Source organism: Carassius carassius, chromosome 13 (genome assembly GCF_963082965.1).
Source record: "Carassius carassius chromosome 13, fCarCar2.1, whole genome shotgun sequence".
NCBI lineage: Eukaryota > Metazoa > Chordata > Actinopteri > Cypriniformes > Cyprinidae > Carassius > Carassius carassius.
This window is the reverse complement of record NC_081767.1, coordinates 18,394,786-18,410,357: the sequence shown is the minus strand read 5'-3', so window position 1 is coordinate 18,410,357 and position 15,572 is coordinate 18,394,786. Positions and strand designations below refer to the sequence as shown.

The 15,572-nt window shown below is 43.2% G+C and overlaps 1 protein-coding gene across 7 annotated transcripts in view; it reads left to right on the top strand.

Annotated features, from left to right (window-relative positions):
• LOC132156022 (ryanodine receptor 1-like) overlaps positions 1–15,572 on the top strand; it is a 113,963-nt gene that overhangs the window by 27,934 nt on the left and 70,457 nt on the right. For all 7 annotated transcript variants that reach the window (XM_059564829.1, XM_059564827.1, XM_059564825.1 and 4 more), the window contains 14 exons: positions 9,785–9,859; positions 9,953–10,031; positions 11,536–11,648; positions 11,741–11,840; positions 11,951–12,047; positions 12,217–12,291; positions 12,386–12,542; positions 12,641–12,808; positions 12,928–13,049; positions 13,964–14,150; positions 14,225–14,360; positions 14,976–15,071; positions 15,184–15,302; positions 15,393–15,526. In XM_059564829.1, coding sequence (XP_059420812.1) covers positions 9,785–9,859; positions 9,953–10,031; positions 11,536–11,648; positions 11,741–11,840; positions 11,951–12,047; positions 12,217–12,291; positions 12,386–12,542; positions 12,641–12,808; positions 12,928–13,049; positions 13,964–14,150; positions 14,225–14,360; positions 14,976–15,071; positions 15,184–15,302; positions 15,393–15,526 — 1,658 coding nt within the window. The remainder of the gene's footprint in view (positions 1–9,784; positions 9,860–9,952; positions 10,032–11,535; positions 11,649–11,740; positions 11,841–11,950; positions 12,048–12,216; positions 12,292–12,385; positions 12,543–12,640; positions 12,809–12,927; positions 13,050–13,963; positions 14,151–14,224; positions 14,361–14,975; positions 15,072–15,183; positions 15,303–15,392; positions 15,527–15,572) is intronic.

Below are 15,572 nucleotides of genomic sequence, written 5' to 3'. Positions count from 1 at the left end.
AGAGAGAGAGAGAGAGAGAGAGAGAGAAACGAGTGAGCATTCCAGAGTGTAAGATGAGCTCAGTGCCACTGAATGCTGATTAAGGTGATTCAGTGTATGGCCCACAACACTAACACTCATTCCTGGCCATGAAAGCTGATAAGCAGATCTACAGTACATGAAACCTGTGGCCACACATATCTGCATATTTCAAATGTCATTCACAAACTTGCCTGTGCCTTGTTTACTTATTAAATATTTTGGAAAATTTGTTTATAATTTCAGCTATAAAAATTGTGTGCAGTAGTTGTGTAGTTTTACTGGTTTGACTCTCTATATATATATAGTTTCAAGGTTTTAATAACATTTTTAATATGCTTTCAGACTGTTATTTATAATAATAATAATTTATTTTTTTATATTTATTTATTTTTAAAAGTCAGTTTTAACTTTCTATTTATACTTACATTATTTACAACATTGTTTTAAATTTTTCAAATACCTAAAACAGTTTGTTTCCATTCACAAAGTTTTACATTAAGTTTTATTAATGCTTTGCTCCTGGCATGTTTATATATTAAATTATCTGGAAAAAGATCAGCCTAATTAAGATACAAAACTTTAATTCCTCCTCTTTTTCACTACTAACTACTGGCCTCCTCAGTAGTGAAGTCATTTATTGTCAGGCACACAACTCAGATGCAGGCTTCAGCAGGAGACCCGTTTATTTTAATAAGTCCAAAAAGAAGCTCCCGGCAGAGGGCCATACCTGTGGAGGGCCATACCACTGGAATGGGGACATACCTGTGGCAGAGGCCGTAAGGGAGTTATGGGCGTATTCAACCCAGGAAGATGGGATGCCAGGCAGCGATCCTGATTACAGACTCTTGAGGCAGGGATGGGCAAAGGGAGGCGCATTGGAAGTCTGCCTGGGATGGTGGGAGTAGAAGGCACAGGGATGCACCTTTCCATCTTAGTGTGACCGCTGTGATAGTACCATGCCTACTCTGACATTAGAGGCATCCACCCCAACAATGAACTAAAATTCAGTGTCTGGAATAGACAAGACGGGAGCAGAGATAAACCGGGACTTTAAATTTATCAAAGGCCTAATGTGCCCCAACATTCCATTTGAATGGTACCTTGGGAGAGGTGAGTGCCATTAAGGGTGCAGCAATCTGACCAAAGCTCCTGTTGAAATGCTGATAAAAGTTGGCAGACCCCAGGAACCACTGCAGAGCCTTACGAAAGTCAGGAGCTGACCACTTGGCAATGGCCCTTACCTTACAGGGGTCCAATTTGATCTCTCCCACAGAAATGATGAACCCCAAGAACAGAACCGACTGGGCATGCCGTTGTAGCACCTGCAGAGATGGAGAAAATAACATCATCAAGATACATGAAGACAAAGCGATTCACCATGTCTCTCAAAACATCATTAACCAGGCCCTGAAAGACAGTTGGGGCATTGGTCAGACCAAACAGTAGGATCCAGTACTCAAAGTGTCCAGTGAGTGTGTTGAAAGCTGTCTTCCACTCATCCTCCTCCTGCGAATCAGGTGATTCCAGGCATTCCAGATGTCAAGCTTGGTGAAGACCTTGGCTCCCTGCAAAAGCTAAGAGGCAGACGACATAAGAGGCAAGGGTTACCTTCTTTATAGTGATATCATTCAGTCCTCGATAATCTATACAGGGATGCAGGGAGCCATCCTTCTTCTTGACAAAGAAGAACCCGCCGCCTGCAGGAGATGAAGAGGGACGGATGAGACCGGCTTTGAGGGATTAGTTAATATACTTGTCCATGGCCTCTCTTTCAGGACCGGAAAGGGAAAACAAGTGACCCTTAGGGGGAGAGGTGCATGGGAGGAGCTTGATGGCACAATCAAAAGGGTGATGCAGAGGTAAGGAGGTGGCACGGGACCTGCTAAACACCTGCCACAGGTCGTGGTACTCTGCCAGGACTCCACTCAAATCAGCCACCTCTACCTGCAAGACAGGGCACACAGACACAGAAAAAGAGGCAGCACCCAAACAAGATGCGAGACAAAACTGGCTCCATGACAAGACAGAGTTGCTTGACTAATCTACGTGAGGGCCATTCTGCACCAGCCACAGGTGCCCCAACACTATGGGAGCACTCTGGGATTCAAGAAGGTACAGCTTGGTCACCTCATGGTTATTGCCTGAGACAATCAGATTAACAGGAGGAGTAGCATAGGAGACAGTATTAATTAAAGTGCCACTCAGGGAACGGGCAGGAATAGGTTCGGGAACAGGAATGGCAGGAATTCCCCACTGGGTGGCTAGAGAGCTATCCTTAAAGTTGCCCTCGGCTCCTGAATCAATCAGTGCCAAGCAGGAGTTAGAAAAATCCAAACTGAATAGAGACAGGAAGGAGAGTACGAGAGGAGGCAGGATGCAATAAAAGGGTAGCGCTCACCAGGAACCCCCTCTTTACTGGCGAGCTTTGGCTTATAAAGGACAGCCTGCTGCAAAGTGACCTGGCTTGCCACAGTACAGGCATAGCCCTAGGTCAGGCATTACTGCTTCTGTTGGGGAGTGAGGTGAAGTCGCCCCACCTGCATAGGCCCAGGCTCAGTGGAAGAAATGTTCAAGGAGCCTGTTGGAGAAACAGGAGACAACTCCTCCACCCTCCAGAATGAACGAACTGACAGCGGTGGCAAAGGCAACCCTCGATCTGCAATGCCATATTGATAAGGTTGTCAAAATCATGTGGCAAGTCATACGTGCCCAGCTCATCCTGAATGTCATCCTCTAGCCCAGCACAGAAGATGGATCGATAGGCCCTCTCATTCCAGTCACAGGAATCTTCCAGGGTCTTGAAATGGATAGCATTCTCTGTCACTGAGTAACCCACCAGACGAAGCCAAGCTAGTTGGTTGGCTGCTTCCTGACCTCTGGCAGAGCGGTCACATAGCCTCACCATTTCCCTTTCAAAAGGGAGCTTGAGTCTCCCAGATGGATGTTCTCTAGTCTCAAGCTTTTCAGGTTAAACGCGTCAGTACGAAAGCCACTTTGGACTCCACAAGTGCGTATGTGCTTGGCTGTAGGGCAAACACCATGGAACATTGGTACAAGAAGGCCCGGGGTTGGGGTCTCCATCATAGGGCGATGGATTATTGCATCGGGGCTCAGGCTCATGGCGAGGAAGAGGACAAACTGGGCCCCCTGCGCAGCTTCTTGCTGCATCTCTTGGATGTGAGTGGTAAGCTCCCCAGCTAGCCGGGAACTTCACCTCCCCTGTGGTGTTAGTCAGTCTGGATTCATGCTGGCCCAAAATAACTGCCTGCTGGGTGACCGCGGTTCTGACAGAATCTGTGCCTGCTGTGTCCAGCTTGGCCAGATCGTTCTGTCAGGCACACAACACAGATGCAGGCTTCAGCAGCAGACCAGTTTATTTTAAGTCCAAAAAGAGACTCCCTCAAAGAGAACAAAAACCAGCCAGGGTATTAGGAAAAATAGTCAAACAGAAACAATGAGCAACTAAAATGTCCTTGCAAAAACACCCGGCATAGGGCACTCAATGGCGCGGCTACTTGGGAATCAGAGAACGGAGAGGAGAGGAAGAAGCGAGGGAGCCAGTGTCAGAGTGGGCCAAGAAAACTTCTGTGGGGATGCAGGTGCCTGGTCTAGGAAATGACGGAGGAAAAAAATAGAAAAACAGATCAATTGGAGGAAGCAACAAAAACCTGACGGGACCAACAATGTCACAACTAGAAGTGACTAAACAGAGTGGCTGAGCAATTGGCTAACTGGCGAACTATGATGTGGCACCGTTCGACACCAAAGAGGGGAATAAAAAGAGCGATGGATGAACAAACATTGAATTCAGGTGAGCGGAATCAAACAATTAAGAGTAGTGATGGTGGTAATGAGAGGGAGGGAGGAAACCTTTTCATTGTATTTCATCTCACTTCATTGGTGCCAAGATTGGGTTATTGTACTAAATGGTACAAAACATCTAAGAAAATGTTTAAAAATCTTAGATTTGTGGATTAAAGAATTTAACAGTACTTCATTTGTGTAACAAATGGACTCAATGCGGAGGGTTAGTTGAATGCAGTGGTTTCTTGAGAAAGGTAATTTGAAAGACAGTGGGAGAGATGCAGGTACGTGGATTCTTCGTGAGAGGGTATGGAGATAGTTTGCGATAGGATAACACCAGTATTCTTCTATTAGAGCAGGGGGTGACCGGGGCTGCTGAACGGTTGCACACACCTCAGTTGATGCTGGATATGGAGACTTGGAGGACAAGTTCACTGGAGGATCACAGGATTCACTAGGAGTGGAGGAGATTCTTGCTGGAGAAGAGGTAAGCAAAGAGGTAAGTTAATGGAGTCAATGCAGGTAACTTTGACAGAGGAAAGTTCGACTGAGGTGTGAGCTTTTTGGTGGTGGTGATGAATTGATGACTGAATTGTGAACAGGTGCTGGTGATTAATACTCAGGTGAGGGAGTGTGCTGTGAGTGGCTGAGTGATGAGCCTGACTGACTTGTGGAGCTGGATGATCCAGGTGTGATGTATGGAATTCCTCTAGGAGTGTGGGATCAAGAATGTCATCTCTAGGGACCCAGGAGCGTTCTTCAGGGCCACAACCTTCCAAATCGATGAGGTATTCCAGTCTGCCACCACGCCACCGGGATTCCAGAATCTCCTTGACCTTGTTGATGGATCCTTCTTCCAGAAGCAATGGGAGAGGGGGTTCCTCTGTCCAGTCAGGCTCTGTTGAGACAGGAGGGTGAAAAGGTTTAAATAGTAAGACATACAAAATGGGGTGAATTTTGTATTTAGGACAGAGTTGGAGTCTGTAGGTGACAGGATTGATATGTTCCTGGATGGTGAAGGGACCGACGAATCTGGGACTAAGTTTCCTGCAGGGCAGGTGCAGCCTAATGTTGCGGGTGGACAGCCAGACCTTCTGCCCCGGTTGTTAGGTGGGAGTAGGTGTTTCGGCTAAGGTCGGCTGCCATCTTTTGTCTGTGCACTGCCCGTTGGAGGTGATGGTGAGCCTCATCCCAGACATTCTCACTCTCCCGGAACCAGTAGTCGACCACAGGAACATCGGAGGGGTCTCCTGACAGGGGAAAGAGAGGGGGCTGGTAACAGAGTACGCACTGGAATGGTGTAAGGTCTGTTGATGGTTGGCGGAGAGAGTTCTGGACGTACTCTGCTCAGCCCAGGAACTGGTTCCAGGAGTCCTGGTGGCCATGGCAGAAGGTCCTGAGGAAGCGACCTACTTCCTGTATCTTCTGCTCAGTTTGACTATTGGATTGTGGGTGGTATCTGGAGGAGAGTCTTACAGTCACACCTAGGAGTGAGAAAAAGAACTTCCATACTCGGGATATAAACTGGGGTCCATGGTTCGACATGATGACCTCGGGGAGGCCAAATTGATGAAAGACCCAATTAAATGGGCAGTGGGTAGACCCTGTAGTGGAATGAGAAGGCATAATTTAGAGAACCTATGAACAATGACCAGGATATAGGTGTTACCATTCGAGGGGGGCAGTTCCGTAATAAAGTCCACTCCTAGGTGTGACCAGGGATGGTTTGGAATGGGTAGTGGGTGTACCTTGCCGACTGGAAGATGACGGAGACTCTTACAAATGACACATTCGGTGCAACCCCGGGTAAATCTCACGACATCTCCTGCCATATTGGGCAACCAGAAGTGGTCTTTCAGCAGCTAGAGAGTTGTGTCAGCCCCAGGGTGGCCAGTGCCTAGGGATTTATGGGTGCTATGAATGAGCGGGGTGCGTTGTGTCCATGGGACATACCTGAGTCTGGGGGGACAGCCCGGCAGAGCAGTAGGTGGGACTTCAGTGGCAACTGGCGGGGAGGTAAACTGGGATGGACTGGAAATGAGTTGAGTAGGTATAATGGTCTCTGGCTCATCCAAACTTTCCTCTGAAGTATGTATTCAGGATAATGCATCAGCTTTGACGTTTCGAGGACCGGGTTTATAGGAGATGGTGAAATGGAATCTTGTAAAGAATAAAGCCCATCTAGCTTGGCGGGGGTTTAGGCGTTTTGCTTCTCTGAGATATTGTACATTTTTGAGATCCGTTAAAACTTTAAATGGATGAGCCACTCCCTCGAGCCAGTGTCGCCATTCCTCCAATGTCAGTTTAATCGCTAGTAGCTCCCGGTTTCCAATGTCGTAATTTCTCTCCACCGGGCTGAGCTTCTGGGAGAAGAAGGCACATGGATGGAGTCAAGGAGGGGCCCCCTGCCACTGAGATAGGACTGCTCCCACTCCAGTGGTTGATGCATCCACTTCTACCATGAAAGGGAGCTCTGGGTCGGGGTGAACTAGGAGGGGAGCCCTTGTGAAAGCTCGTTTGAGGGTGGCGAAGGCTTCAGTGGCAGCTGGAGTCCAGGACAGAGACTTGGGCTTATTGCGGAGGAGGTCGGTGATGGGACTGGTGATTGAGCTGTAGTTTTTTATGAACCGGCAGTAGAAATTGGCAAAGCCTTGGAATCATTGGAGTTATTTTATGGAGGATGGTAGTGGCCAGGAAGTGATAGCTTCGATCTTCCCTTTGTCCATGTGGATCCCTGTGCTATCAATGACATATACCAGGAAATGTACTGAGGACTGGTGGAAGGTGCATTTCTCAGCTTTGAGGAAGAGTTGGAATTGGCATAACCGGGCTAGGACAGTTCAGACACGTTGGCGATGTTCGGCCAGGCTCCGGGAGTAGATGAGGATGTCATCGATGTATACTATGACGAAGTGATTGAGCTACTCCCAGAGCACTGCATGCATGAAGACCTGAAAGACTGAAGGGGCGTTGACTAGGCAATACCCTATATTCGTAGTGGCCAGTAGGGGTCACAAATGCTGTCTTCCATTCGTCTCCTTTTTGGATATGGATGAGATTATATGTACTACAAAGATCTAGTTTCCACCTGACCAAGTGTCGAGGTGTTCTTGAGCAAGACACCTAACCCCAGCTGCTCCCGACGAGCTGGATGGCGCCTTGAATGGCTGACACCGCAGTCAGTGTGTGAATGAGTGTGTGAATGGGTGAATGTGAGGCAAATTGTAAAGCGCTTTGGATGGCCATGTGGTCTGTTGAAAGTGCTATATGAATGCAGTCCATTTACCATTCCATTTACCATAGTTTGGAGAATATAGTGGCTCCCCGAAGTTGTTCAAGGGCTGCTGGGACATGGGGAAGAGGATACCGGAACTTGACTGTGATTTGGTTTAAAGCTCGATAATCAATACAATACTCTTGCCACGAAGAGAAAGCTTGAAGCAGCAGGGGATGTGAATGGGACTGTTTGAGAGCCTCTTCTATGTACTCCTCCATGGCCTTCTGTTCCAGTAAGGAGAGAGGATAGATTTTTCCATGAGGCACTGGCTCATCCGGAATCAGATCAATTGCATAATCCCAGGGGGTGGTGAGGAGGCAGTTGTGAGGCTTTGTGAGGGCAGAACACGTCACTAAATTCTTGATAGCAGGAGGGAATATCCACGGATCGATTCTCCAAGGGACTCTCGATGGAGGTAGTGTTAAGGGGCAGGACCTCCAAAGGTCTTTTCGGTGGAGATTGCTGATTGGTGAACCAAGATTGAAAACACTGGTCACCCCACCGGAGGACTTCGCCTGACAACCAGGAGATGATTGATTAAGTTTCACCAACCAGGGGCGACCAAGAATGACATCTGCTGTAGAGCCCTCGAGAACCAGGAAATTGATTGATTCCATATGTAACAGGCCTAGAGTCAGTTGTACCAGACCCACACTATACCAGACATGCTGCCGATTTAATGGTCTTCTTGTAATGGTGACTAGGTAGATGGTTTCTGTAGCAGCAGTTGGTAATTGGAGCTGGTGGCAGAGGACCCCTGAGATGAAGTTCCCATCTGACCCAGAGTCGAGGAGGGCGGTAACTGGAAGAGTGATGTGGGCAGCAGTAATTTGGACAATAGTGGTGAGTGGGTTCATCTTAATGGGAGATGGTTTAATGTAACTCACCACTGGACGTGGAGGACGAAGGGGACAGACCATGATGTAATTCCCACTCAAGCTGCAGTATAGGCAGACCCTGGGTCAGCCTTCTCTGCCGCTCAGTCGAAGTTAGACTGTTGGTGGATTCTGGTTTTCGGTCCGGCGGTAACGTGGGGTTGGTTGGGTTGGGTTGGGTTGGGTTGGCTGGTGAACACTCCTGGAGGCAGGACTGAAGGCGATTTGAGCATCTGATGGCGAGCTGAATAAATCTTCCAAGAACATTTGAATCATCGTACGCAGCCAGCTGTGGGTGAAGCTTGAGTTACAGACCTTGACGAAACACAGTTAGGAGGGATGCCACACTCCAGGCGCTGGCCACAGCAAGGGTTCTCAATTACCTGAAGACAGGTAATTTGAAAGACAGTGGGAGAGATGCAGGTACGTGGATTCTTCGGTGAGAGGGTATGGAGATAGTTTGCGATAGGATAACACCAGTATTCTTCTTACAGAGCAGAGGGTGACCAGGGCTGCTGAACGGTTGCACAGACCTCAGTTGATGCTGGAGATAGAGACTTGGAAGATAAGTTCACTGGATGATCACATGATTCACTAGTGGAGGAGATTCTTGCTGGAGAAGAGGTAAGCAAAGAGGTAAGTTTATGAGTCAATGCAGGTAACTATGACAGAGGAAAGTTCTGCTGTGTAGCCACAAGATCGGACAACTTGCTGACTGATGTGTGTGCTTTTATGTGGTGGTGAATTGATGACTGAATTGTGAACAGGTGCTGGTTATTAATACTCAGGTGAGGGAGTGCACTGTGAGTGGCTGAGTGATGAGCCTGACCGACTTTTGACAATTTCCCTGATTTTACTTAGATTTTTCCATTATTATTATTATTATTATTATTTATTTATTGACCACAGTGACTCTTTCTGCATACTTTGAAATATTGGGTTACACCATAGACATTGACTCGTCAAACAAGACATTACAGTATAAAATTTTCACATAAAGTCATATATTTTATTTATTTATTTATTTAAATTACATAAAAAAAATTTAGATATAGATTTTACAAGAATCTGACACCTGGGCAGTTGAGAAGACCCCCGAGCCAATGCTAATATAGACAAGCAAATGGGGAAGTGACATGCTGACCCATTCCAGAACGACACAGCTGTTGTGGTGAATTTACTCAATAATGAATATTCTGTCATCCAAAACCGGATTTGGAGCAACATATTGTTAGGTTAATAGACAATGTTAAAATTTTATTTTTTGGGGCGAGCCATCTCTTTAAGGTCTGCTATGTTGTGCTCTCTTTCTCTCTCTCTCTCTCACTTATGTAATCATACTCATAAATAGTATGAGACTATAGACAAAACTCACTAATAGCCACAGTAATCGTGTTTTCTTGCTTTTAAACCTTACTGGATGTTGAGAAAAGGTAAGCCGTCCACAGGATGTGTTTGTTGTCCTCGTGACGGCTGAATGTGACCTTTGACTCTTTGACTCTTCTGTCCATTGGTTGTTTTTTGTATGTATGCTCTCTCCATGGTACTGTAACCCACTTCCTGTGAATGTGAACTTACAGTATGTAAAGAAATCTTTGGTACTTTATTCCTCTGTCCTTTCATAACAGTTTTTTTTTCAGTTTACCTCTTCTTATGTCTCACTGTTGTCGCCATGTGAAAATGGTGGAGCTCTTCCCTTTCCTATGTAAAATGCTGCCGTTTACTATCCAACATAGTCCTTACAGCACTATTTGTGTACAAGGAAATTGTTTTGACTTTATTTTCTTTGTTGTTCCTCAATCTCCAGTCATCTCAGGGAGGGGGACACCGAACGCTGCTCTATGGCCATGCCATCCTCCTGAGACACTACCACTCTAGCATGGTGAGAGATGCATGAGGGGTCCTTTTCACCATTTACTGACCTTTAATGTGATGGCACTAATTTTAGGGAGATGTGTGTTACCCTGAATTACAGTATCTCAGCTGCCTGACGACATCACGTTCACTCACAGACAAGCTGGCCTTTGATGTGGGCCTGCAAGAGGATTCTACAGGTACATGTAATGACCAGGAGCAGGGCCGTAGCTGGGGTTTGCGGGTCCCTGGTGCAGGTTGTACCCGTGGGCCCCATTTGAAATCGTGTAAACAGCACAAATAAATCAGTACAACAAAGATACAAATTAAACAATGATCAATGAACAACGCTTTTTTTCAAGTTTGTAGGTGTTCAGGTTCAGAAACTGATTAATCAAATGTAAAATAACATTGCATAGTCTTCACTGTATAAATTAAATATAGATTTATTCCTGTTAAAACTACAAAAGTTATTCAGCCAAGAGCAGTGAGGGATTTTCTCTGTTTTTTTTCTTGGATTACTATCAAAGGACACAGACAACAACTAATAAATTTGGCGCTGTCATTTTAAGACACAATGCATGGATCCAATATAATGATACACATTCGATTTCTTTCTCAACTGTTTACATTCACTTAAAGGAGCTATGTGGAGGTTTTTACCGAAAAAATCTTTAAGATAGAGTTTTCATTTGTACATGTATAAGCCAACCATGATGTAAAAAAAGAATGACACCTCGACTGTCCACCACGGTTGACTCTTTCAGCCTGTAGGCTCAATTATGTGTGGAGGAGTCGGGCCCGAATTGGCACGAAAATTCACAAAATGTGACGTCATGCGCGTTCTCGTCTACTTGGGCTTACAACCGTACGGCACGCCAGCCATTATAGTAAGCAGCGGCAATAGTGTTTTCAAATGGACTCTGCGGATGGAAAGAAGCGACCAGCCTCCAGCACAATTCAGACACCCACGGACACTCCTCGTAAGTTAAAAAAAAAAATAGAGCGTGCGCACTGAGAACGAGCATGAGACTGGCTGCAGTTCCTCTAACGGCCACTGGTGTCAGTAACAGTTAGAAATTTCAGAACCTACGCAATGCTCCTTTAAGACATAACCATTTGTTTTTTGAGTACTCACCAAAATGGGTATTTCACACTTTTTTATGTATTTGAAGATGTAAAAGAGAACTCAGTAAGGTGTTTATGTGCTGTCTGAGACGCAGCTCTCTGTATGAGCACTGAACACAGAGAACTCATTTGAGCTCTTTCGCGTCTTCTTGTGCTTGAATGCTTTAAAATCTCTTGAATATTGGCAAGGCTTAAAAACATGTGCAAATGATAAGCTTTTGTGATTATGTGCAGCAGTGGCCCATCAACTGTACTGAGTGTCTTTCATGCTGGCCTTGGGCAGTTGGTTGTCCTGCAGAGTTTAGCGCAAACTCTAATTAAACACACCTAGCTAATTAACGTCTTAACAGGCATACTAGAAACTTTCAGGTGCTGAGGCAAACTCCAGGACTGACAAACAATACCCACAAATGACACAAGCAAAAAACACAACAGTTACTTTGTCTTATTATATATTGTAAAACCTATTACATAGTAATATTTCTAAGCATTTGTTTGGGTTATAGCAGTTTTTGAAATACTATGCATGTTTTCCCTTTTTTACTGGACATATTCTTTGTGTCTTTGTATATTCAGGGGAAGCATGTTGGTGGACCATCCATCCTGCATCCAAACAGAGGTCAGAGGGTGAGAAGGTCAGGGTAGGAGATGACCTCATCCTGGTTAGCGTGTCATCAGAGAGATACCTAGTGAGACTTTTTACATCCTTAGTGATCTAATAATAATATCAACCATGATTCTCTGAGCATCTGACAGCTGGTGTCTGTGATATCTTCTGCAGCATCTGTCATATGCCAGCGGGGACCTGATGGTAGATGCCTCCTTTATGCAGACCTTATGGAACATGAATCCAGTCTGTTCAGGCTGTGAGCTGGCAGAGGGTAAGTGTTCAGCAAATACAAAAACTGCAAAATGTTCTGAAATATCTCTGTATTTTTTGAAAGATAAATGTAACCTATCTGTGCTCTGTGTTTATATTTGCTCTCTCCAGGGTACTTAACTGGAGGTCATGTCATAAGACTGTTTCATGGTCACATGGATGAGTGTCTGGCCATCTCAACACCTGATCAGGGTGAAGAGCAGCGAAAGTAAGATCAGTATCTTTACTCTATGAACACACATACATTAGCTATTTGTCTTACTTCACCACCTACATGTACAGTAAATTAACTATTATGTTTGGCTAGCCTCCTTATACTGTGTATTTAACAGTGAATGCTTAACATAAATGATAGTAACGTCAGTCTCTCTCTCTAGGATTGCACAATATGAAGGAGGGGCGGTATGTAGTCAGGCCCGTTCATTATGGAGACTTGAGCCTCTGAGAATTGGGTGAGAAAATCTCTCATCTCTTTAACTGTGACATACTTATTAAATATTATTTCCTATATACTTTTTGTAATACATACCTGTAATTTCTCTGCAGTTGGAGCGGTAGCCACATGAAGTGGTGCCAGGCCTTCCGCGTACGCCACATCACAACGGGTAGGTACCTGTCTCTGGACGAGGAGAAAGGTCTCATGGTTCTGGATCCAGAGAAAGCCAACACCAAGTTGTCTGCCTTCTGTTTCTGTGCATCAAAGGTAGGTTAGAACTTGTATAAATAAAAAAATCAGCTTTTTATTTTGCCCATTCGACTAGTTCTCAAATTCTAACGGCATTACTCATTCCTGGAGAACAGGAGAAGGTGGAGGGGGCTCAGAAGAAGCGAGATGTGGAAGGAATGGGTGTTCCTGAGATCAAGTATGGCGAGTCCATGTGTTTTATGCAGCATCTTTCCAAAGGACTGTGGCTTACATACGCTGCTTTAGATGCTAAAGCGGCTCGCCTGGGAACCATGAAGAGAAGGGTATGAAGCTCGCTGAACTACAAACCACATGATACCAACTCATATACCTCAACTGTTGTGTTTCTTATGATCTTACATTTAAACCAAACTGTTTCGCTCTTTCTTCATCTTTCTTTCAGGCCATATTACATCAAGAGGGCCATATGGATGATGCCCTGATTTGCTCTCGCTCTCAGATAGAAGAGTCTCAGGCTGCTCGTATGATCTACAGCACCACAGGCCTTTTTACACAGTTCATCAAGTACGACTGTGCATCACATACAATCTAGCATTTATTTATACTGTTTATTATACGGTCACACTGAATAGTGTGTAATATCTTATAGACAGAATACGAATTTGGTGATATTTAATGATTACCTTTATTGTTTGATAAAAAAAAAAACAAAGTGAAAATATATTAGGCAATATGACATTTTTTGGCTAAATTTTAGGCATTACTATTCAAAATTTTAGTGTGTTTTTTTATTATTATAATTTTTTTAAAGGTGTGCTTTTATTAAGCAAGACATTGATTAAAAAAATAAATGAAATTAAAAATGAAATAATTAAATTAAATTAAAATGATGCTGCTCTTTTTAACTTTCTATCGATCAAAGAATCCTGAAAAAAATATTTCCACAATAATATTAACCGGTACAACTGTTTTCAACATTGATACTGTTTCTTGAAGCAGAATATTAATATGATTTCTGAAGGATCGTTTGATGTGTTTCATGTATATGTATATTAAAATAGAAAACAGTTATTTTCAATAGTAATAATATTTCACAACATGTCACAACGTTTCACAACAAAATACATATATTATAAATATTATATAAAATATTTTATATTGTTTTAATCAAATAAATGCAGCCTTGGTGAACATAGAGACTTCATTCAAACACATAAAAAAAATACTGACCCCAAACTTTAGGCTTTTATGTATGAATGTATAAATAAATAAATTTGACAAGTATTTTATGAATAAATATAATAAAAATTCTTCTTTAAAATTAGTAAGAAAGGTTAACTGAAAACCTCGAAAACTGCCTTTTCAGACTGATAATTTAAGAAAATATTTGTAGAGAGTTGCCTTATGTATTCTTGTGTGTGTGTGTGAATGTGTGTGTGTGTGTGTGTGCATGCATCCTCTTCTCTCTCTTACATCAGAGGTCTGGACTCTCTGAGTGGGAAGAACAAATCCCCTGGTCCGGTGTCCCTGCCACTGGATGGAGTGATCCTGTCCTTGCAGGATCTCATCCATTACTTCCGGCCTCCAGAGGAGGAGCTGGAACATGAGGAGAAACAGACCAAGCTGCGTTCTTTACGCAACCGACAGAACCTCTTCCAAGAAGAGGTATGTGTGTGTGAGGGTGTGTCTGACAATCAGCCCCGATCCCCTTTACAATTAAAGTTTATTTTCTGTTGCAGGGGATGATCACCATTGTGCTGGAGTGTATCGACAGGCTGAATATATACAATACTGCTGCACACTTCTCTGAGTTTGCCGGAGAAGAAGCTGCTGAGTCCTGGAAAGAAATTGTCAACCTGCTCTATGAACTGCTTGGTGACTGAATATAAATAAATATAAATATATGCTAACAGTCAAAAATAAATATTATTTTTTTTAAATGTTTTTGAAAGAATCCTCCAAGGCTGCCTTTATTTGATCAATAAACTGTAATAATATGAAATATTTCAGTTTTCCATTTTAAAAGCTAATTTATTTCTTGATGACATGATCCTTCAGAAAAAAAAAAATTATATACTGATTACTATCAATTATTATTAGTCATCAGTTGTTAATAATGTTTATGATTGCATTTTAAAATATGATAAAATAGAAAACAGTCTTTTAAAATGAATATTTCACATAATTTTTTCTCATTTAAAAATATCACCCCCTTTTCTTTCTTTTGAAATTTTTACTTTTTACAGTTTTTTACTGTATTTTTGATTAACTAAATGCATCCACGACGAGCATAAAAGACATAAGAAGAAATAAATAAATAAATCATTCATTTAATAATTATTTATTAAATATATAACATTAATTGAACAGCATGTAAAAGGCATATCTTATTCAAAAATAAATATAATTTTCATTCTTCATTACTTTTTTTATTTATTTTTTGGATTATATTGATGGATTATATTTGTGAATGTGTCTCTGTTTTCACAGCGTCACTGATTAGAGGAAACCGTTCTAACTGTGCTCTGTTTTGCGATAACCTGGACTGGCTGGTCAGTAAACTGGATCGTTTGGAAGCTTCTTCAGGTATTTATAACACCTTGCTCCAGCGCACGGTCAACAAATGACTGGCAATCCAGTCCAAACTTTGCCACATACTTCTTGCTCTCATACTCCTTTCTTATCTGTTTGTCTCCAGGCATCCTAGAGGTGCTGTATTGTGTTTTGATTGAAAGTCCTGAAGTCTTGAACATCATTCAGGAGAATCACATCAAGTCTATCATTTCTCTCTTGGACAAGCACGGTCGAAATCATAAGGTCTGACTGCAAATGTGATTTAGGTCAACTAACATTTATCATTTTGCAACACATTGAAGATCTCACTCTCCTTTGCCGATGTCTGGTCAGGTTTTAGACGTATTGCGTTCACTCTGTGTATGTAACGGTGTTGCCGTGAGGTCCAATCAAAACCTCATCACAGAAAATTTGTTTCCGGGCCGTGACCTCCTGCTGCAGACTAACATTGTTAACTATGTATCAAGGTAATATCTGTTGTGCAGCTTTTGTTCATGCAGGTGCTCTAAATCA